Source organism: Stegastes partitus, unplaced genomic scaffold (genome assembly GCF_000690725.1).
Source record: "Stegastes partitus isolate 25-593 unplaced genomic scaffold, Stegastes_partitus-1.0.2 Scaffold1181, whole genome shotgun sequence".
In the NCBI taxonomy this organism is placed as follows: Eukaryota; Metazoa; Chordata; class Actinopteri; family Pomacentridae; genus Stegastes; species Stegastes partitus.
The window spans coordinates 84,255-108,381 of record NW_007578912.1 but is presented as its reverse complement, the minus strand read 5'-3'; the positions used below and the strand labels follow the sequence as shown (position 1 = coordinate 108,381).

At 43.5% G+C, this 24,127-nt stretch overlaps 1 protein-coding gene across 1 annotated transcript; it reads right to left on the bottom strand.

Annotated features, from left to right (window-relative positions):
- Positions 1–6,358: 6,358 nt before the first annotated feature.
- ccdc149a (coiled-coil domain containing 149a) lies at positions 6,359–23,280 on the bottom strand. Its single transcript, XM_008297052.1, has 12 exons — positions 23,193–23,280; positions 20,381–20,542; positions 20,199–20,237; positions 18,778–18,885; positions 18,508–18,624; positions 17,023–17,195; positions 14,298–14,370; positions 14,028–14,112; positions 13,228–13,372; positions 12,972–13,048; positions 8,513–8,617; positions 6,359–7,578 (listed from the first exon to the last, which is right to left on the bottom strand). Exons 1-12 carry the CDS (start codon positions 23,241–23,243, stop codon positions 7,019–7,021), a joined length of 1,695 nt encoding a protein of 564 aa, XP_008295274.1. The 5' UTR covers positions 23,244–23,280; the 3' UTR covers positions 6,359–7,018.
- Positions 23,281–24,127: the final 847 nt, after the last annotated feature.

Below are 24,127 nucleotides of genomic sequence, written 5' to 3'. Positions count from 1 at the left end.
GGCAAGAAGTGAGCACATATTTCCCAAAATATAAGATTTATTTACTGATTTAGGCTGTTTAAGTAATTTGCAACTTTTCAATCTGTTAACGTGTCCATGTGGTGTTTGTTTTTTTTTTTAAATGCTGGAAGACATATCATGAGCAAATGGTGGGACTTTCTGTGTCACTATTTTTCAACACAATTAGTTCCCAGCTTAGAAATGTCGCATCAGTCGTTACTCCACTTTATAGTGTTTGAGCAGCGTTGTAGGTGAGCTGGTGTGCTCCAGCTGCAGCGAGTGGGGAGGGATGGGTGGAGATAGATGCAGGAATGGGATCCTTTTAATGGGAAATGCTTCTAAATATGCAGCGTTGACACACAGAGATGAGATTTTAAGGGTTGAATCAACAATTTAAATGTTTTAAGGCACTTAAGGCTATACAGTTGTGACTCGATAATCTGACCCTTAACAATCCTAAAACCTTGCTATCCGACAGGTTTTTAGGAAAACGAACGCAACCCATTAAAAATAGCCTTAACATACCGACAGCCTTGGACATGACATTTTAGGAAAACGGCGTGTGATATGACTGAACAATCCCACAGATTGGCTACGTTCAGACTGCAGGACTTGATGCTCAATTTGGATTTTTTTTGTGAAATCCGATTTTTTTTTGCGAGGTCGTTCACATTTCCAGTTAAACGCGACTTGTATGTGATCTGCTGTGTGAACTTCATACGACCCAAAAGTGTCCCGCATGTGAAGAAGAGGACACGACAACATCACACGCAGCGAGCATGCTCAGTGTTTACAGAAGTAAACATGGATGGTAACGGTGGAGCGTATCTGCCACGCCCCCCGCCGCCACGACGGTGGAAACACAACTGTGACCTCTAACTAAACTGGAATGTGCGTTCCGGCCACTTCCACCCCGCTCGGAGAGCTCCCCCGGGGTGGAAGTGGCCAGAACGTGCACAAGCGATCAATTAGGTGTGAAATCCAGCGATGCGAAGTGTTCTAACAATACACTAGTTATTATAACAACTATAAACAATGAATTTTACCAACAAATGAGCCTTCAAGCATCAAGCCCTCCTTGTATCTGGACAATCCGACAGCCTTGCTATCCGACATAAAAGAAGGTTTTACATTTAGTGTCGGATTATCGAGTCACGACTGTATTTCATTTACTAAATGGAGTAGAGGTTGACACAGCTGAAGCATCTGCAGCTGACTACGGTGCATATTCTGAATGCAGCAATAGCAAATCCATAGGAAAGTGCAAATGATGCAACTACATATATTAGGTTTTTAATACATTCGAGTCAACTCCACATGCAGCGAGCAGGGAAAAGATGACTGACATGCTGTCCCTGTTTTTTTTTCTCCCTCCCTTTCCTGTATTATCTCAGGTAATAACAGCCTTGTCAGCAACAGAGCAGAAAGTTGCACTCCTCAAATCGCGGCGCCCAGGGACCAAACCTGCACAGCTCTGCGAACTCCGAGTGTCTCGGAGGCACTGCATGATATAAAACTCAGGTAAGCGTTAAAAAAAAAAAAGGTGAGTGAGTGGCTGGCGGATCATGAGGGCACTGATGATCACTGGTCGGGGGCGTCTGGTTGGTACAGTAATTAACCCTGCTGAGTGGTTGGCCTGGAAACTGCTGGCTCCCTCCAAACCTCTGGAGGACCCAGACGAGATGATGGGGTGTCAAACCCTCCTACTGCCCCCTCCGGCTCCCTGCTCACACCTAATAGAGCCGGAGAGCGTCGCTGATACTCGCGCTACACGAGTTGGGCGGGGTGGGGACCAGAACAAAGCCAGTTAATACCGAGATGAGAATAAACGCCTGATGATACAACCCATCTCTGCATCTAAAACATGAAAGGTAGCAGCTAAAGCATTACAGGACACGCTTAGAAACCATCCCTGCCTTGATCTCTCTTTCGAACACAAACACACACCTGAGCGATTCCGGCACCACGGGGCCAAACCACACTTTTTTTTTCCCTCCACTTGCCCTCTAGTGGGGGATGTCGCTGTCACAGATAAGGGGCTAAGATTAAGTTTTTGGCTGGTCGCTGCTACTGTAGCCTCATTTTATCTGTAGCGGCGATGATTGGCTACAACAGCTCTCAGCAATTTTCTTTGGCTCTCTCTCGGGGTGGCGGTCTGGGGAGGCAGCCTTAATCTTTCAGCTGTGTGACAAGACCAAACACCGGCCAATGAAATCCTGACGGCTAACAGTCAAAGGCGCCGAGGTCTCTGCTGAATCTTAAGCAAGTATAAGCTCATATAATATATCTGTGGTTTGTGTGGCGGCACAAAGTTAACTCCAGCAATAAGTGAAACACACTTCCAAGTCTATTCCGTCTGTACTACCAGCACCAGATACTTCTGTTTTTTTGTTGTTTTTTTAAAATTGCCAACGTGTTCACCGGAGCGTGAAATCACCTGTGTGCTGAAATATGAATAAAAGAAATTCCCCGACTTCAAATTTTCTTCATTTCTAGTTTAACCTGATACATTTTTTTTTGGAGCCAGATACTCACCTCTGTGTGTGAGAGTTTAAAAATCCAATCATGATTAGGATCCTATGCAAGTAATTACACACGAAGCATTTGAAAAATAAGCCATTTTGTTGACTATTTAACGGAGACACTGCATCAGGATTTCTTTTTACTGATTGGCCCCAATTAATAATCAAACTCTTGTTCCTGCTCATACTAAAATTTTCAAGTGACATTACACCGCAGGACAGAATAAAATAATCAGTCAGCTTCAATCCATGTCCACCCAGAGCACCACACGAGGCTCACTTCTTCCCCGAGGCCTTGTCCACATGTAGCAGGGTTTTGTAAATATCCTGCCCCCTCCGTCTCGAAAAAAACTTGCGTACGCACCACCTCGTTTTTAGAAAAAAATTCGCACCTCGCCGCATTAGTGCGTTTTTAAGCACATTCATATTCTACGTGAGGACGTAATAACTCCGACGACAGGAGCGACGACGGGGAAAATCGTCACGCCATTCCTCCAGGAGCTGACCAAAAAAACCGGTCTGACCCAAAACCGGCGTCGGTGTCTTTGACGGCGAACATGCCTCGGACGTGGAATGGCAAGGTGGCGGAAAATAGCCGCCCTTAACGTCGTCCTTTGCCTGTGTTCTTGTACGTGGAGCGACATCTGGGCCTGGACAAGTTCTGAGGGCATCTACGCTGTTTCTAAATGTAAACACACGTCGCGTATGTGATGTAAAGAACATGTTTTGTCACAGGCAATGACGTTTGGAAAACCCGGTTATTGACGTCCACATGCAGACGCATAAACGGAGGATTCGCAAATCTTCACTTTGGTTGAAGGGTTTTGAAAGAATCGTTGTTAATGCCGTAAATCTGTCGTGTGGATGACAGGAAACATCGTAGAAAAACATCTTCGTTTTGTGAGATACCCTGCTCCGTGTGGACGAGGCCTGTATCTGTAGCTCACCACTTTCTTTTTCTAACGTGCAACGCCAGCTAATTTCCTTAAGGCATTCATGCACACAATCAAAAATTGATCAATGACGTTAAGAGGAACCCAATGGCAAGCTGCTATCATCTTGCAAATTCACTAGTTCAGTTTCCATCTGGTTTATAAACTTAAACGTAAGAAAGCGGGAAAAAGAAGAGAAAAAAAAAAAGGGCGTGCTTCAGCGTGCCAAATCAGCTGCCTGGCACGGCGCCGACGCTGGGTACACACCGCGGCTTCCTAGCTTGAATCCTTTTTCTCTCTCCTCGCCTCTATTTTGTGTCAGAGATTAAAAATAGCAAGTGGCCTTCTGCAGAATAAGCAGTTCATGGATTCTGGCTTTGACGCTGTGTTTGCCTGGAGAGGCCAGCTGTCACCTGCGCGCAGGAAGAGTCGGCCTCGCCGCTCATTCTCAATGCGCACCGGGCTCTGGACGTTGGCTGCGGGACAAAACGGGCGTGTTTGCGCGTCCATTTTGCAGTGCTGGAAAACTTGTGGTGTCAATAACTTTTTTTTTTTCTATCATCCTGAGACGCCTACTGTGCCTTTGTTAGCATATTTAGCTGAAAACACTAAAACAAACCCCCACAACAATAGAGAATCATATAAAATGTGCTTTTACACAGTCAACATAACCTACTTAATATGTAAATTAATTTGAACACCCAAGTAATAATGGAAAATGTCTATAATTTTACACAATTAAGTGTAGATTTGCAGTGCCGGAGTAATTCTCTTCTCAGAGAATCAAGTTAAGCCCCTCAAATCTGTCAAACAATCAGCAAAACACCGAGGCTGCTGCATTCAGAATTAATGAGAGACCAACCTTGTGAGCACTTAGTCAGAGCAAATTTCATTTTCTGGTCCAGAACATTACCATCAAACAAAGCCAATGTGCGTGCGGAAGCTCAAACAACCATTACACCAAGTTCACAAAGTCAGCTTCTATCAGCGGAAGTTTTGATCAGATAAAATACCCGCTTGTGTGGTTTCGAGCTTAAGAGGCGACACAAATATCCAGCTTTAGGTCCCATCGGGCCACCCGGTTCCCAACCTTTTTGTCAGGAACATCCAAAGCCGTGTCAGATGAACTGAAGCTGGATGATATTTCACACTCTTGATTGCATAAAAGTGGATATTGTGTTGAGGTCGGGTTTGGTCATGTTGGCATTTATCCACAACTTCTGGCCATCTGACGGGTTTTCTTTGTCTTTTTAACTATTTCACCCATGTATCTATTACTTATTTTAAATTATACTTCATTTTAAGATATCTATTTAAGCTAGAAATAAAGCATAATGTTCTCACCTGTATCTGCTGATAAAGAAAATGGAATATCGGCATCAACAGGCCTGTTAAAATGTCTTACAAGTAAGTTGAAGCTTTTTTTTTTTTCCTTTTTATGTCTGATTTTGCCCAGTAAATGTGTACATTTAAAAAGCAGCGCACTTCCTGTCTGCACCTGTCCCTGGCACACGTCTGTTGGATGGGCTTAATGGCTCGGATAATGTGTTTTTCTTCTGTGCTTTTCGTATGTATTTGAACAAATCCAAGGTTGAGGAACCCCATGATGCATTCATATTGTAGATTTGCCTCCTAAGATGTGTGTAAATGCTGCTGGTGGAGATGTGTGAGCGGTATTACATACTGTATTTAAGCACTTAATGATTGATATGTCTCAAAAAAAAATGAATCAATGCAGCAGGAATTTTCTCAATAAGTTGGACGTCTGGGGGATTTGATTCCCTGCACAACAAAGGACACCAAACAAGTGGTGTGTGTTGAATTCTACTCATTTGCACAACAGCAGAGACCTGGTATTCTCCGCAAATAGGTGGAATAAATATGTGCATATATCAGAATTTGCCAAAATGAGGACACATTGGCATATTGACATTCAATATCATGAATCCCTAATTTCAACTGTCAATCTCTTACTTTTATCCATTACTTATAGATTAATCCATTTATCCAGAACTATTCAACTTTTTAGGTGCTACTTCATGCTAAACTTTAACGACAGTCGTGACTCGATAATCCAACACTAAATGTAAAACCTTCTTTTATGTCGGTTGTCAAGACGGAGGTCCAGATACGAGGAGGGCTTGATGCTTGAACGGCCACTTCCACCCCGGGGGAGCGCTCCAATGGGGTGGAAGTGGCCGTAGCGCACAGGCAGTACTCGGCTGCTAATGCCAGTTTAGTTAGCGGTCACAGTTCTGTCACCAAATGCGCAGGCTCCAGTTGGACAACTACTTTGAAAACAAAAACTTTAAAATCACAAGATACGCACCACCGTTACCATCCGTGTTTACTTCCGCAAACACTGAGCACGCTCGCTGTGTGACGTCGTCGTGTCCTCGTCTGCGCATGCGGGACACTTTTGGGTTGTATGACGTTCACACAGCCGATCACATACAAGTCGCATTTAATTAGAAATGTGATCAACCTCGCGAAACAATCGGATGCCAATCTGTCGGATTGTTCAGTCAGATAATACGATAGTAGATCATCCTTATTTGTGACTGAAAATGTCAAGTCGGAATCCAAGGCTGTCCGTATGTTAAGGCTATTTTCTATGGGTTCTGCTCGTTTTTCCTTAAAGTAGCAAGGTTTTCGGATTGTTAAGGGTCGGATTATTGAGTCACGACTGTATTTTTCTCTTAGTGTAGCTGTTAGTGATCCATCACTCTTTCTGCTGACAGCGTATATGTTTTATTTCTTCTTCAAACAAGCTACACTCTATTCATACCCAGGTTGGGAATCATTGCGCGTATGTGAGGATTGTAAAAGACCAACTTCCAGATATGATGTGTGTGCATCAGTACGATTACCATTGTTGGAAAGAAACGTAACGAGCAACAGCGCTGCAGGTTTATGCATTTATATTTATAAATATCAGTGTGCATTTCCACATATAAGGCACGTGTAGTCCCGTCAAAATATCAACTGTTAAATAAGGAAACGATAAAAATTGACAGATTAGTTAGACTCACCCATACAGATGAATAGACATCAATAGAATCTCTGATATTAAGATTATTAATTCACAAGTATGTACAGCACATTCATTACAAGTTTTGGTGGAATGCCTTTCAGAGTCACAAAAAAAATAAATAAATAAATGCAGCATTCAGTTTATCCCTTAGGAAGAGTAAGAGAGCAAACAATTGGGATTATCTTATCGCAGGGGAAAGGCAGAGGGGAATATGGGGCACACGAGTCGATGCTGCCATATTTGTTATTTTCATCGCTGAATTCTTCCTGTAGGGTATAAATGCAGCTTCCAAGACGTTCTGCTCTCGCGCAGCAACAAGTCCGTCGAGATACAATGTGCACCTTGGACGTCGTCAGCGGCGGCTGGAGGAGGAGGAGGAGGAGGAGGAGGAGGGCTTCCTCTCCGGTTTATTGACTAAAGCTGCGAGCAGTGGTCGTGTTGTGGGAATGCAGCAAGGGATGATTAATGCAATCATCAATACCAATGACAAGGATTTAAATAAGCTTTTTAAAATGTTTGAGTGGCGCCGATCATGCCAGGTTGTCACTGAGACGGGTGTCAGTCTGTGCAGATCGACAGTGAATGTCCCACTCGCCCGTGCTCGACACGTCTGCGGCCCGGCTGTCTGGAATGGATACGGAGCCGTCGTCGTGCTCAGGTACATCGTCAGACCCGTCGTCCTGGGACTCACACGGCCAGTGACCCACCTCTGAATGATTGACTGACGCTTTTTCAATCGACAGCCAACGAAGGTCTGATTCAGTGGGCGGGACGTCCAGCGCCAGCGCCGCCTCCTCTCCTTCCTCCACCGTGGAGCCCAGCTCTTCATCTTCGACTCCTTCCACCTCGTGCCCTGCCTCCTCCACCGGACTCCGCCCCTCCTCCAGCTCCACGGCGACTGGATCCTCCGTCAGGGTCACCATCTCTCCCCCTCTCCTGTCAATCCCATTTGTCTCCACCCCCTCAAGAGGCTCCAGGCTGTTGAGCAATGCAGGTGCGTCTTCCCTGCTGACGCCATCTGTGCCAAGGTCAATGCCAGCGGTGTGGCATTCCCAAGATGATTCATGTGAACTTCTGTCGTCTGACAGAACTGGGAGAAGGAAGATGAGACGACTGGTCATTTTAATTTGTCACTTCATCTGAAAACAAGTGCCTCATTCTGCACTGATGGTGTTGTGCTATCAGACACATAAGACGAGGGTGTTCTCGTATTCCTGTTGTGCAGGAATCGTTTCATGACAGCTACTTCTTTTTTTTTGAGCTGTGACTATTTTCACAAATTACTTTCATGCTTCATATCTTGAGTTTATAAGTATGCAAAAACAACATAATACGAAGGAACAAATGAACAAAAGCCTTGTTGATCCTCTAAGTAAAACTTTCCTCTTTTGGAGTTGAACCACTGTGTCAGTGTAGAAAGTTATTTCAATTACTTATGTGACTGAAGTGCTTCCATGGCAACAGGCTAAATATAGCAGCAGCAGTGCCCCAGACAAGGGGACGCAAGACAAGTGTGACGCCCTGCATCTCGGCAATAGCAACAGCTTAGTTCTGCTTCTTCGCCAAAATATGCTCTCACTTTGGGGATTACTGACCCATATTTGTGGATGTGCAGGCAAAAAGGTTAAAGACTGCACACAGAGTCCCAGCCACCGTCTCCCCACACATATACACACGCTAAAACACGCAAGAAGAAAGCAACAGTACTTGAAGTGGCATCCATATTTATGGCCCCCCCATTCCCCCGCACCTCCCCACCCTTCTTTCAAAGAGAACACGGCAGAAGTTTCTGAATGTCAGTGGGCGAGAATTTGCTTCACATTTCCAAAATGCCATGGCATTTGGGCAGCTTGCACCAATGAGAAGCAGAGAGGAGCGGAGGCGGGAAGGGAAAGGACTTGGGTTAAACATGGAAGACAGACAGGAGTGTTTAGCACACGGCGGCTAATTGCAGTGTTTATAGCGTTAGCTGTGGCGCCTCTTATCAACGGCTGGAGAAGCCAGATACACACAATTACACTCACCTTTGGGTGGCTGCACTTTGGGCTGCATGTTTAGCTGAGATGTGGCACGTGTCGGGTGAAGCTCAGGTTGAAGGTTTTCATTCAGTGCGATACTGTCTCGGGTCCCTGTAAGAGCAGCACCAAGGCAGAGACACTCCCCGTTACTTTCACAAACAAAGCAAGCGGTAAGAAGAGTTTTCATTCCGACTTGTTGGACTGGATGGAGCGCATGTACGTCGCTGCGTCGTGTGCGTTTTCACACAGCATACAAACATGCACGCACGTATGCATCGCAGTGCTCACAGGAAGAGGCTTCAGCTCCCTGTCATCTGTCTTCATTAGTGATGGCTGCACGCCTCTTAGGCTGACACCATATGCTGCTCATAGGAGAGTCTGCACTATAAACCAGACGTCACAAACATACACACAAAACTACATTCACAAAGACACGCAGAAGCCCGTAAGCATGCACACCAGGCTTCACAGAGAGCCCCGTGAATAGGCAAAACTCGACATGTTCCTCTGATCGTTGGAGTGTGCGGCACGAAAACAAACAGAAGAATGAGAAAATGGATGAGTGGGTGACACGATGCATGAGAATCATGAGTGGTGAACGGAGACCATATTGTTATGAAGGCAGTCCATATTGTTATGGATGCTCAGTGTTTACACTGATGTGGGAACGGTGAGCGAGGGGGGGAGGTGGGGGCTGTTGAAACTCTGAAGCTTCAACACGCCAGCTGGGTGGATGAAGAAGAGCAAAAAAAAAGTTGTAGCCGAAAAAGTTTCTTTAATTATTTTTCACACACAGAGGTTGTTTTAGGTTTTAGTCTTGATAGCGTTTTTTTTTTATCTGCGATGTCACCACTTTGATCCAGACTGAAATATCTGAACAAAATGGTGGACTGCCACGAAACCAGACATGGACGGTGATGATTGTTTCTACAACTAGGGATGTCTGAAGCCCGATCGTAACATCTAAACTAGGGCTGAAGTGATCGGTATCAGCACAAACCTGTACCCAAGACTTTGTTTACATCTCTTGTTACACTCATACATTAAAAACAGTCACAAAAATGGCTGTAAGAGGTTCTACTGGAAGGTAGGATCACTGCCTGCTTAACGTAGCGCTAGCCTAAGGTCAGAAAACCTCTGTCACGGTGCTCCTTTACGAGCTAAACTGCCCCGATGCTCTGATCTCTACAGCGCTAAACGGTGAGAGGCTCTACCTGGTGGAACAACCAGGTAACAGATCTGTAATACTCGAAGTGTGCATTATCTGATAGTGAGGATCCACACAAACCCAAGAAAACCAGTGACACTGATGAGTTGTATATCGCTGTGACCACTGGCATGCCACTCAAGATGCTGGTATCAAGATCTTGTATCATCATACTACACCTCTCAAAAGAATTCCTTCGTTAAGTTTAACCAACAACGGCTCCAAGACTGTGCCATTGAATCCAAGCCCAGTCTTGGAGGTTCTGAAACAGATCCGCAGACCGCCCTTTAAAGCCAATAATAAGGCGGTGCCGGTTATTACTTATGCAGAGCAAAGCCCAGACTGAGCACAGCAGTTGTGTCTCCAAGAAGCAGTGGTGACTTTCTTTAAGCCTCCCTGGCAGCTGCCTGTCCAGACATCTAAGCATCTCCCCGTCTTGTCTGAAGCACCTACAGCACACTGTATATGCACAAATAACAGACTACACTGCACGATGTGACACCCCAACACACCGGATCATAAACCCTGTATCAGAAATAAGACGACAAAAAGAGGAGAGGTGTACATATCTGTCAAATAGTCACAAACCTTCACTGGGATGCAGCGCTGTCTAGCTCTAGGGTGACAAGAAATGCCTTCCTCTTAACTGGAAAAAGTCTGTCAATAGACCAAAACAGAGCTATATGGGTGCACTCTGTACCCACCTCTGTCTTTTCAATAGCTGATGCACACTGACAGGCTTTCACTTGCAATGTTACATTTCAGCTTGCACTCATTCGGCATGGGGGTAGGGTGAACCGGAGGACCGGGGAGATCTATCAATCACAACTTTATCTGACTCACTGCATCGATGTCACTGTTATTGTTTTTGGCTCTCTCTCATCCGTAGACAATGTAGTCACCTTTAGTGTTCTCCGGGCCTCAGGTAGGCAGCCAAGGCCCTCCATCCTATCCTGTTTGCCTTTAATATCCATCAGCCCAACTTCATATCACATCAAGGCCACAGACGCTCACATCTCTCTCTATATCTCTGTCTCCCTAACTGTGGTGGACAGCGTGGTCGTCAGGCACTCTGGGCCCTCGCCTACAAATTCCCTAATAACGGCACATTCCCCTAAATGTGTTTGTAATGTGGGCAATCATTTTCAGTAATGGATGCTTGTCAGTTTTATGGCGGAGAGAATGACGGTCTCATGACAGGGCACCTCCATCCAGCCGCAGCCCCTCCACCTTTCAGTCTGGTTCATAGACGGCACAACATCTCCCTCCAGTGGGGAGAACGGGGAACTGGTTTCTAGGTGTCCTGGCTTCAGATTGCAAATATAATCTGAGACCGTACTTTGCAGATTGTGGAGTGTTTTTTTTTCCCACTGAGAATACAGTTTGCTTTCAGGGGAGAAGCAGCTGGCAGCTTTTTCTATTTGCTCCATGTGATGATTTTATGAAAACTGCGTGTTTTTTTTTGTTTGTTTGTTTTTTTAATAAACCTGGATTTGCTTCACAAGTACACGCGTAAATATAGGTCCACAATGAAATAGCAAAGTATGAGTAATTGTGGGTTTTTTAAGCGCAGCAGATTTTACAGCCTCCTCCTCTTCCCATTTACACCCTAAAAACCATCCGGCTAATTTTCCCCATCACACGCCGTCTACAGCATATATCAGTCTGCAATACGACAGCCTTCAGTCTTCTCGCACAATTTATGATTCACATTCTTCCCTGTGAGAATCTGAACGCAGTTTTAAATGGACTACTACTTAACAGTAATGTGCTGCCTTAAAAAGCTCTCTGCTGTCCTTAAAACACGCCCAACCTTAACATTCAAGAGAAGTCTTTTTCTTTTTTTTCTTTTTTTACCCCCGTGTGTAAAATTGAAGACAGGCCCAGTGGACCAAAAGGAACAGAGTGTGATATTCAGGCAGCCTGATTCAGTCAATGGTATCATGAACAGACACATGAGCTGGTGGTCAATGGAGTCGACACATTGTAAACGGTGGGCATGAGGTGACCATGTTTTCTGGGCGTCTGCCCAGATTTGTCCTGGCATGACATAGTGGAGGGCATGGATGGGCTAAGTGGGGCAGAAGGAATACATACTCCCAATTCCCACGGATACGTGGTAGGTCAAGCCTGAGACGCAGCCAGAGAGGAGAGAGAGACACACTGTTATGAACATAAAACCTCATTAATCTGTTTAGATAAAAAAAAAAGAGAGAGAGGGATAGAGAGAAGAAGAAGAAGAAGAAGAAGAAGGGGAATAAATCTTAACCTGTTGGCTCGTGAGAACAATAACAGAACATCTTTGTGGGTTATAGTTAAAAAGACAAAGGTGATAAAACAAGAAGTTCACATTTAAATGCGCAATTTATTGTGCACAGTTTTATCATCGGCAGTTTCGATGTTAATTTATTAAAATAAACAGCATGTACGATGTGCACACACACTCAGCGACATGGTGGTGTTTGCTCATGGTGTGGTGCAGATCCCAGCCTGCCTGTGCCGGCCTTCTCCTGCTGTGTTCACAGGCCATTTACAAGGCCTTTCAAATGGATGCGGATTTTTCAATGGAAAACTGGAAAGTTATTGATAATCATGTGCGAGTTTGCAACTATAAAACTGACCTCCTTAACACTAACTGCATTCTTAAAAATTTCCAACACACTCCTGCACACTGGCTAACTTGCAAGAACATATTTATGAGCGACGTTGCAGTGGTTCACAGAGAAGCCATCCGCTACCAATGAACTCCACATATCATAGGGAGACGTCATTTACAGAATATTCCACCGAATGACATTTTTTCAGTCACACAAAATGAGCAACAGAAATATTTCCAATTAATTTAGGTTTCGTGAGAATGCAGTTTTGGCCCTTGGCAGGCTTTGAGCATTCATATCTTAGGATTTTACCCATGCTATATGAAAGAAGAGACTGAGGATGAACTTCTCAGACAGAGACATCGCTAATAAATGTATTCTTGCAAGTTAGAAACTGTGCGGGAGTCTGTGTGAAACTTCTGTATGAAACTTGCACCGCTCCTCTGCACCTGTCTCATGATATTGATGTGTGAAGAGTTCCTTTTCCTAAAAAGTTGCCGAAACAAAAAATGTAAAAGCTTAAAGTGATGAATGACTTTCAAATTAATGCCACTAGTCTATAACTGTTTAATAACTGAACAGAGCTTGATGTTAGATTTAGACCATTTCAGGGCTTCACTAAGGAGACAGCATTGTGGGGCAGCTTAGCGGTTCGGCTTACCCGGAAGACTCCATAGTCCTGAAACCTCCAAGGTCTTCAGCTTTCTTTCCAAGTCTGCAACTCTGTTTCCCAGGATCCTGCAGACCGAGTAAGAAAGGTCAGGTTTCTTCAGACTTGTGTGTATTCAAGTGCTACAGCTCCGTGTTTGCCTTTGAGGTGGAGAATTCTTGTAGCAGGTAGTCAAACATCATAAGCTCGTCAGGTGGTTCAAGTTAAAAGGTGACCCTTGTGAAAGAGGCCTGTAACCTCCTATTACCTGTTGGTGTGCCTCTGGTGCTGGATGACCAGATTCTTCTCGTGGATGGTCTCAAGCAACGCAGTGGCCAAGGACTTGAGGTCGGAGATGGACTGAGGCGTGGCCGGCAGGCTGCAGCCCTGCTCCTCCAGGAGCATCTCCTGGACTAAAAAAGGAGAGGAGGGTGGGGAAGAGAAAAACGGGGGTGAAGCAGATGATGCACGGGAGACTGGTGGGAAGGGAACAGAGGAAAGGGATTACCAAAAGGAGGGAGAAAGCTATATGCTATATATACTGGGCTTAAAAATAGATAAGAGAGACAAGAGGGTGATATAACAAGAGACGGGGAAAAACAGCATGACAAGAGCAAGACAGAGATGGAGAGTTAGAAACAGCTGTCTGCTAGGTGACACTCTCCTAACTTTAACTCCAGAGCCCACTGTGCTGCTTCTGCCAGCAACTGTCAGTCATCGTGGCAGGCTCATTTCCCTGCCAGTGGTGCTCTCTACCACTCAGAATACAATTACTAACCCAGCTGGTGTCCGGGCATTGGCTTGAAGGATCGGCAAAAAAAAAAAAAAACAGGTTATTAAATAATGCAGAAAGACATGGCTCTAAACAAAGAAACTGATTTGTTATGCTGAAGACAGACCATCAGTTGGAGAGTTTACTCGATCAAAAAGCACCGGCATGCTCAAAAACAAAGGTGACGGACAACATTTTTCTGGCTTTCTACAGATTCCAGATCAGCTTGCTCTCACATCTATCCGTGTCTGAGTTGAAAGAGAATTCAAAGCGAGCCGAACAGTTTGCGTTTTCACCTTGTTTGGCTGAGAGGACACCAGTTAGAGGACTGCTGTTTGATTTCCCATATGTGCTCGAGTTTTTCCTCCTCTCAAGGGCTGTCTGTGGGGAGAGGAAAACAAGAGAGTGAAGCTCGTCCTGCCGAGTTTGATGAGCGTTTTGAATAAAAGCGGCTTCTTTTGCTTTCAGTGCATTTATAAAAACACACTCGTTTAGAAAAATGAGTCCTGTCAGGGTTTAAAGCCTCGACGTCAGTTTCCATTTGAACAGAGGCGTTACAGTCGTACCTTGTACTTCATGATGTTTGATTTCAGCAGGTTCACCTCCTCTTGAAGTTGGCTGAAACGGTCATGCAAATACCTAAAGCAACAATGATTAAAGGCACAATTAGTCAAAACGCACATATCTGAGAGAGAGACACGTACACTGATCAGCCACAACATTAAAACCGCTGAGGGGTGACGTGAATAACTCTGATTATCTCGTTACAGTGGCACCTGTCATGCAGGAGGATATACGAGGCAGCAAGTGAGCAGTGAGTTTTGAAGTTGATGGGTTGGAAAGAAGAAAATGGGCAAATGGAAGAAGCTGAGCGACTTTTATCGTGGTTAAATCGTGATGGCTGGAGCTCTGCGGTGGTGTTCCTGGTGTCGAGCAGGAGAACTGGTGAACCAGCAACAGGGTCATGAATGCCCAAGGCTCAGTGACAGACGTGCAATCCCATGAAAGAGTTACTGCAGCACAAACTGCTGAAAACCTGAATGTTGGCGACGATGGAGAGGGACCAGAACAAAGAGTATACAGAGCTATGTAGCAGCAGTCGACCCCTGGTCATCACCAAAAGGACCCAAAATGGTCCCAGGAGTGTCAGAACATCACGTTTCCTTCAGCATCATGTGTACGGCGGGCTGCTTCTGCATACCTGGAGCAGAGATGGCAGCGTGATGCACGATGGCAAGAAGGCCACTGAGAGGAGGCAGTGTGATGCTCTGTGAGGTGCTCTGCTCAGCACGAAGCACGTCTGACACAGCCGGGCTCTGTTTGTGGAAGCCGGCTCGACAAAACTTCAAACCCCAACACAGAGGTACCACAATGGCGGCTATCAGCTGTCTCTGTTCAACATGAAAGGGGGATGTTTAATGCATCACATGGTGACTCTTCTTCTGCACAAAGTGGACCGATCACAGACTTCGGTCAAGACGAACAGGTGGTTATAATGGAGAGCTGAGAGGAACCGATGACGGTAAAAAGCGCTGCTCGAACTAAATATGCAAGAGAGGCTGGTGTTCATCGTGAAAGCTAATACATTTATTTCATCTGTCAGCACACTCTCAACGCAGCTGCTTATTTCTAACGTGACAGCTGCACATTAGAGCTGTTCAACTTCAAACTTCATTCACCTGAAGCTTTTTTTTTGTCTGACGCTGCCACAAAATGAAGGACAAGTGCAAATCAGTATAATTTTTGGCCAAATCAAAGTGTGTTTAATTATTGATTAAACATGCTCTGCAATAAATACCAACAGACTAATTGGTTTTCTACTCTGTGTTCTATCGGCTGCAGTATCAGCAGTGGAAAACTGACTTGGCAGCACATCAGGATCAAGTCTAGAAACATATTTATGCATTTTCTGCATCACCAGCAAGTGCAATGTATGCAGGTTGCCTCCTGTATCTGTATTAGACAACCATCAGGAAACAAACTGGTGAAAAGGAGACGCTTCTAACAGCTGGTTGAAATCCCAAACTCCGAACACAACCCGCTCCGGAACGGGTCAGCCGTGCAGCATTAGTTACCATGGTGATCTAGCTTGATTAATGAAAACTCAGACTTTGTTGATCCACTCATCTCGCTTCGTAGCACAGCCCTCTGGCATTGACCACCATGAGCTTGGCAGCAGACCACGTACAATCCATCATGGATGCAGGGTTTCCTGATTTCAGTGAGCTCCTCCAGCAGCTTAACCTTTAGCAGTCTGCCGTCACGCTGGTGTAATATAATCGTATGACATTTTCGAAACGTCACGACAGAAAAACTAGCGTGGTTATGCCGTCAACTTCAATCGAAAGTGCAGACTTTAAACTCTCTCCTCGTTTTTGTTTCATGTCGGTAGACCACGTAAAACCGGAGATGTGATGTTATGAACATGCATGAAAAAAAAAATGTGTGTAAAATATAAGCGTAAGTATGAAATATGTGCTGCCGGCGTCGCATTTCTTTCGACATCTTTGTCAATTTTTCGGCGTTTTATAAAACGAAAGTGAAAGAAAGTTCCTGGAAGTGCAGGTCCTGTGATGTGGCTGTCTGCCTCATTTTGGACAGAAACTATTTTCAGGAGTGGGATGGATAAAAACAAAAAGAAAGCCACACCTGCTTTGTATATAGCTGCAAATATTTGTGTTTAGTTTGATTTTATATCAAACTTACCTTTTCATATTCATATCTGCAACTTACATTTTCAACTTTCATGCTTTGTTCAGCATGTTCGTGGTTTTTATTGTAACCAATAACCATTTTTTCAAATCTGATTTTATATTTATTGTGAGTTTTTGAGCCAAAATGTTTATATCGTAGGTTAAAGTGAAGAAATAATAGTCAGATCATATAGATTATGTTGTGCTGAAAGAAAAGATACCAAACACGGGCACGCTAAACAAGTTTTTATGTGGTATATAACGACAAAACTAAAGTTAAGTAGGGTTAATGCTCCCTGCTGCTGCACTTGTTGTGGAATAGTTTGACAAACACGACAAAGTGTTGACTCAGCCTCCAAATCTCCATCCAAAGCAGCATCTGTGGGGACGTGCTGGAAAAACAACACCTCACTGCGTCCTTCAGGGGTCTTGTGAAGTCGACCTACTCAGTATTAAGGATCAGCGTCGTCCACTGAAGTGGTTTTAATGTTGTGGCGAAGCAGTGCAGACAAAGCTTTTCTTAGAAGCTCGTCTGGAGAGCTGCGAGAACTAGAAGTGGATCAAGTGTAATAACTGTGGTTCTCGACATCCCACTCACCTGTTTTCCATGCAGAGGGCGTCCACATCGATGATACGTGCCTCGCGGTTCCCCAAAATGTGGTTAAGCTCCACGTTGAGCCGGTCGGCCTTCTCCCTGAACACGTTGCGTTCCGCCTTCACGTCCTGCAGCTCGTCCGTCAGGGCCTTCACGTTGTGCTCCATCTCTTCCATCTAGAGAAAAAAAAAAAAAGTCACCCAGGCACAAAAAATGTTTGTGAGAGGAGCCACTGAACGGTTCAAGTCACAGAGATATTCTAAAGCTTTCTACATCAAAGTAGAGTTTGCTGAGAGTGCATACGCCGTTTTCAGCAATCAGCAACTTAGGAGCTCCCCACTGGGAAACCTCGTCTACTGTTTTCAGCCGAGTGGCTCCCACTACAGTAGACACAAGTTAAGTGAGTTGCTCAGCAGCAGATATAAGAGGAGAGAAAGTTTTATCAACGCAATACAAACCACCATCACTGCTGCAACAAACATATGCATGAAGATAATATGCAAGTTTTTAGAGTAAAGGGAGGATGTTTCCAATAATAATAACGCCACATTTTAATATCAATCAACGTCATATAAAGAGCACTCAGAGATAAAGTACTGCAGATGAAAGAGGTGACACAAGTTGTGGATTTGAGAGTATTTCCAGTGGAAAGTGAGAAGCACTTTGATGCACAAGGTAAAATGTGATTCAGCTTCAAGGAATCTATGTTGAACTTATCTCTTCATTATAAGTTCCTCTCTAGGATTTATGAAGCCACAGGGGCTCACGTCTATTTTGCAGACCATATTCGAGAAACTGTCGAGATGAAACAATCAACAATAAGCTACCATTAATTCATTTATGTACAAACCTTCATTGCATTTACTGTAGCGCCACGCGAATGTCTGAGTGGATGTGATGAAAAGAACATGAAAATCTCCAGAGTGCCTGTTTCTAAAGTTGCGACAATCTGCTGCGACTTATTAGCTTCTGCTGACGAATACAAAACAAATAGCAGGTTACATGTGTTCCTCTAGAAACACACTTATTTTTTTTGCTCCTGCTCTCAGCTCATTCACATCCTCTCTTTATCCTTTTATTCTCGTAGGCAAGCCCACAACATTACGTCGATTTGAACATCAATAAACATGACCTTATTGGCAACCAGCGCTTGCGTATTATGTAAATGTGTGAATGAGTCTGCATATGAGTTCTGGCACCCAGAGGGATGTTGAGCGTGACTACTGCGCCCACAGAACGAACCTTTGCGGCGCTCAAAATGCAGATAAAGTTCCTGCTTCTCTTCCTGAGTGCTTGGAAGAGTTCCAGTCACAAACGTGGCGCGAGTGTGTCACTAAACATTAACTGTGAGTGGTTCAGACAGAAAGCTAAAATTCACAGCTGATCAAAGATTAATGCAGCTGCACTAAGCGCAGGCCAAAGTGATGTGACAGCACCCTAATAAAAACAAAAAGTGATAAAGCATTTTAAGGTAAGAAATACACCAACCTGTAGCCCCGCTCTCTCCAGCTGGCAAACCAAATCCTCACGTTCGTGGGCGGGGAAGTGGCGCACCCCGACCTCCTCATCCCCCAGCCTCTGTCGGGTAATGGTCATCCTCAGGAGCTGCAGAAAAGCCATTCATTGCTTCCCTTAAACACATTTTCTCATGCGCCAGATCAAGCGTCCTGCGCTCAATTGGTACTTAAAGCGTGTACAAGTCTGTGTGTTTGCTGCTGCTGCTGCTGCTGCTGCTGCTGCTGCCGCCGGTGACTGCACCTTGTTATCTCCCTGGGCCTCCGCAAGCCTCTGAGTGAGCTCCTTCACCTCCTCGGCAAGCTGCTTCGCTCGTTCCCTTGAGTCCCTCAGCAGCTGAGCCAGGTTCACCTGAGGAGCAGGAGGAGGAGAATGAACGCGAACCAGCTTGTGTCAGACCACGTGATCTGTCAACCACCAATAGAAATCCTTCATAGGAGCTTTGTTCTGCAGCCCAGAGATAAAGTTGTTTGCTTAACTGTCCGAGCATCTAAAATTGTAAAAATAATTTTAAAACAAGACACAGGGCGCCTTAACAAGACTAATACAAAACTGTACTAGAATACAGTTTTATAACATAAAATATCAAACACCTTAGATCTCTACATTCCTATCTGGATCACAGAAATAATCAATGCAAACTCGCGTAAATATCAACATTTTCCTTTTCACAACTCTGCTGCTTTTTATGTGGTTTTACTCTCATGTTTCCTCCACATTGTCCAGACTTCTTGTGTAATTTGACATGCGTATATTTTGATGATTGTCTGATGAAGGTCAAGCAACTAAACGTCACGTATGAATGTATTTTTGCAAGTTAGGCCCCGTTTACACGGAGCAAAAACGGTGACATTTCAATGCGTTTGGGCCTTTGGTTTAAACGAGGCTACATGCAACAAAAAAACGATCATATCTGAAAACTCCTGTGAAAGTGGGGATTTGGAAAAACTCCGTCTTTACATTTGCATGTTGACAGGAGGAGACGGAGTTTGACGTCACAGTATCCGACCAAATCAGCGTCATATGTGTGTGACCATGTTCACAGTTTGGCTGCTGTGATAGAAAGTCAATATTTTCAAGTATTTTACTTGTTGCGTACTCTAACGCCACATTTGGGAGTAGCTCCACTTCTCTGTCGGTCCGAACAAACGACCCTTGCACCATTATCGTTGGCAAGCATGGCTTTATGCTTCTCGTTACACTGCCCCCTATAGGTTTGGCATGCTCATAGCAGCTCTTAACGACGTGTTTATGCGGGTTTGTGTAGACGAAGATGTTTTTGAAAATGATCTGCTGTGAACAATGTTATTTTTGAAAACGTAGATCCGTTTTTGTAAATACACGGCTATGTGTAAACGTGGCCTCAGACAGTGTGCAGGAGTGGGTTTCAAACTTTTGCACATGTTCGTCCCTGTCCTACACATCGGCCTCGTGAAATAAACGTGCAAAGAGTTTCAACCAACTGTTTGTCACAGTGTCCTTGAAAGCACCACCAAGCAAGGCCCCTACAAGTCCTTCCCAGCCTTTATTGTAATCACAATTATCTGGCATTCTTACCAAACTTAGTAAACAAAACAAGGGGAAGGAGCACTTTTAATCAACCATGATCTGAAATTTAACCCAATGAAGGCAGATACCTGTCCTCAAACTCAACAACAACTTACTTGATTGCGTTTTTCTGGCGGCAAAGACGGGTCGCCATCCTAAAACATGAAAGAAAGACACCATTTGTAAATGTTTCATCATCAAATCAAACTAGCAGATACCATATCATGCATCAGGGTACAAACACTTGTCTGGAAATGATTTCTAAAATCGTGTTGCAGGCGACTATTGAACCACTCACAATGAGTTCCCTGTACTTCTTCTTGAGTCCCTGGTGGCGCTCTCGCAGCTGGTTGGCCATCAGTTTGTACTGGTCTCGCTCCTGCTGACAGGTATCCAGCTCTTTGGACAGAATGAGCAGCGCCTCTTTCTTACTCTCCAGTTTGCGTTTGCACACCAGGAACTGCAGCAAACAATGCACAGAGAACCGTGCGCGAAATTCATGATTGCGGACAGAACTTACACATTTTCTTACGTGACAAATGGTGGAGTCGTACAGGACATGCCAGCAGCCAGCTTGCCAACAAGCTTGTCGTCCTGTTATTTGAATAACGCCGCATGTTAAGGAGGCCTTTTATAGTGGCTGCTCACAGTATCTGATGGTTGTCCTTTAAAGCCACACCTGGCTAGGATGTGGGTGAAGTCAATGGTCAACAGCTCAGAACCTTTTTGTGTACAACCGGCTTTTCTAACCAAAACTATAGAAATTAGATTTTTAACTTTTTTCCCTGAAGTCACACGAGACCATTTGCATGCTGTGTTTATATTTCTGTTCAGTGCACTTGACTGTATGAAAGAAACCAACCCTGATCGGCACTCTACAGGTGGAAAAACACACACTGGGGCAAGTGTGTAGATAACACGCAGCTGAAAGAACAGTTTAAGCCCACAGACTGTATGTGAATCAGCTCGTAATCAAACAGCAGCAGTAGTAAAGTTTAACGTATGGCCTGGAGCTCAACCACAATCCCAAATTTATACAGAGAAACAAGTAAAGATTATTTTTATTGTTAGTTTTGTCTTCAAAATCTCACTGTCACTAATAATTCACCATCAGTGTTGAGTTTCCACATATCTAAAAAAGTCTAATTTGACATTTTCAGTAAATAAAACCAAGTATTAAGTATACACACAAGAAGTATGCTTAAGGGAACAAATTCAGACAGACTTTGTTATTACAGTTAAATATTAAACCTTGAAAAAGGGGCATCTTCTTCTTACCTAAGTCGTATTTTTGATGAATATAAACATGTTCATGCATCACATTGACATTATTTCAAAGTTTTGACATTGCTCTGACTTTAACGGCCACATAAATGTTAGCTAGCACCTACAGAAATTACTTTTGACATTTTTTGTCCCTATTGCCAATTAATTTAGAGCTGAGGGATACTGAGAAAAAGTTAGAACTTTACTACAACAATATTATCACTGATATTTAAATTAGTGACAAAAAAATAACGTCAAACAGTGACACTTAGCCGACACTAGCTGAGAATTCAAGCTAGCCAGCTAGCTTTGCGCTACAGCAAGCTAATGTAGCATAACACTGTTAGCTTTAAATAAAGACACATAGTTAGCATTATGGACATAAAATGATGAATGTTTAATGCTGGCTAGCTTTTATGTGGTTATATTAGATTCTGGTGAGCACAATTTAGTTAAAAAATAGCATTAACAACGCTGGAGTAATGAAAATCATGAGAGACACTGAACAAAAGTTAGGACTTTACTATAACAATATTATCACTGATATTCAAATTAGTGACAAAAAAATCATGTCAAATCAAAAACGACACTTGGCTGACACTAGTTGGTCTGTTGTGCAGCAGCGGTTCTATATTAAATATATATGTATTGTTATATTAGTTATACATAATGTACCATATATATTTTTAATTTACTGTTATTTTATTGTTATTACTTTCATTATTAGAATTACCCAAAATCTGGTCTGACCTTTGGTGATGGTGTGGAACCTTCATTTTAGGGTCTCAGTACCCCACGTTCCTTTTTGGTTGCCCACCGTGCCCTATGAATACATTTTTCCCGCCTTAACGCTCCCCTTTCGTTGATGTATTCTGTGGGAGAGGTAGGCCAGACTGCGCTGCTGTTATCTGTGTTGTCTAATGTATATAATTTCACTTCTAAGTTTACTTTCCCAGTTCAAGTATGTTGTTCTATCATTTGATTTCTGTAGCTGTACAAGTCGGCAACAGTCGGCTCATCACACAACGCAGCACAGAACTCAAGCTAGCCAGCTAGCTTTGCGCTACAGCTAGCTAATATAGCATAATGCTCTTAGCTTAAAATAAAGTCAGGTATAGTTAGCATTAAAATTACACATTTTTATTTCTGACAAGCTTTAATGTGGTTGTATTAGATTCTGGTGAACGTAATTTTTATATATATAAACTAGCATCAACAAGGCCAGAGTAATCAAAATCATTGATGTCCATATTTGGAAATAAAATAAATTAGTTTCACATAATACCAAAAAAGTATGCTATTTTTTGTTAAAACTAATACATAACCCTTCGCATAACTCTAATGTAAACAGTAAAAAAAAAAAAAAAAAAAAGGAGATGTATATCCATATAAAAAAAGACTTTTAAATTCCCTCTGGGTAATTAAAATGCTACTTAAAGACGCGCAACACCGCTATAATTCAAATAAAATTAAAGACCTGAAATTAAAGCTAACTGCGTTCAGGAGGAGGACTATAATGGTTGGGCTTCTTCTTACCCCTTACTCATTTACAGGAGGCTTAAAGGAATGTATAATACTAATGTTAAGAAGTAAACACGGGCCCACAGGTGGGTCCTACACACCACCACTAAGCGGTGGGCAGGTGATGCTGTCGGCCTCACGGAACAGCTAGCTAACGTCAAGTAGCTTCCATGCTGACAGCAGAAAGTAGAGTTTGACGCGACATTAAACAGCCTCCGGGTCTAATGATCGCACGACAAGCTGGTTCCATATGGACCAGGGAAGCAGCTGCAAAATCCGCCCGCCTCTGCTGCATCTGTGCTCGGTCTCCGCCGCTCACTCACCTCGCTGACCAGCCCCTGCCAGTCACTCTCACTCCTCCTGGAAGACTGCATTTTGGGTGATATTTCAGTAAAATGTCCGGATACAGGCTCCTGCTACTGCTGCTGCTGTTGCTCCTCCGCCTCCGTTTTGTTTATCCTGCGGCGTCACTCCTTTCATTGCCCCCCTCCGCTGTAAAGGTGCAGAAAGAGAGCACCAAAGGTTCCGGTGCGACGCTGGAAATAAAATGATCTTTAAAAAAATATATAATCAAAAATTCTCAGCAACACCGTTCACTGAAATTCTAAACGACTACTGCTATAAATCCCCGAGCAATCACAATAAAGTCCTGAAGCGCCTCTGGCATGAGCAGTGATAAAACAAAAACATGCCTTTCACAATAAAAGCACACGGTGGGTCGCTGAAAATGTTCCCACCAAAGCACATTTGTTGTGAAGAACAAGCCAAACGTGTAAATGAAACAGGAAAACATACTGTAAATAGTAATAAAGTAATAAAGTAGACCTTTATTCTCACTTCCTGTTATGCTTTAATGATTCTAAACATTTATTGTTAACTGATAATGATAGAAACATGCAGGAACACATCTTGCAATCATTTCTTTACAAACCTATTGAGATTAGTTAAAATAAACCTTACACAACTTGCAATAAATATGTAATAAAAAAGAGAATCTGTTCTAAAATATATTCATTTGATTAAGTTTTATAAATTTGTGATACGATTTACTTAGTTGAAGAAGAAAAACAGAGACAGAAGCACTCAAATCAAGGTATGCTGAGTATTTTTTGCGCCTTTTAACAGAAAGTCCATTTATTTTTCCTATTTTTGTGTGGTAATCATTTGGACTTTGCATTTAAGACGTTTTTCATTTTCGATTTTTTTCTAACAGGGTATGANTTGAGCTTTCTGGACTAAAAAATATTTGAAACAAAGA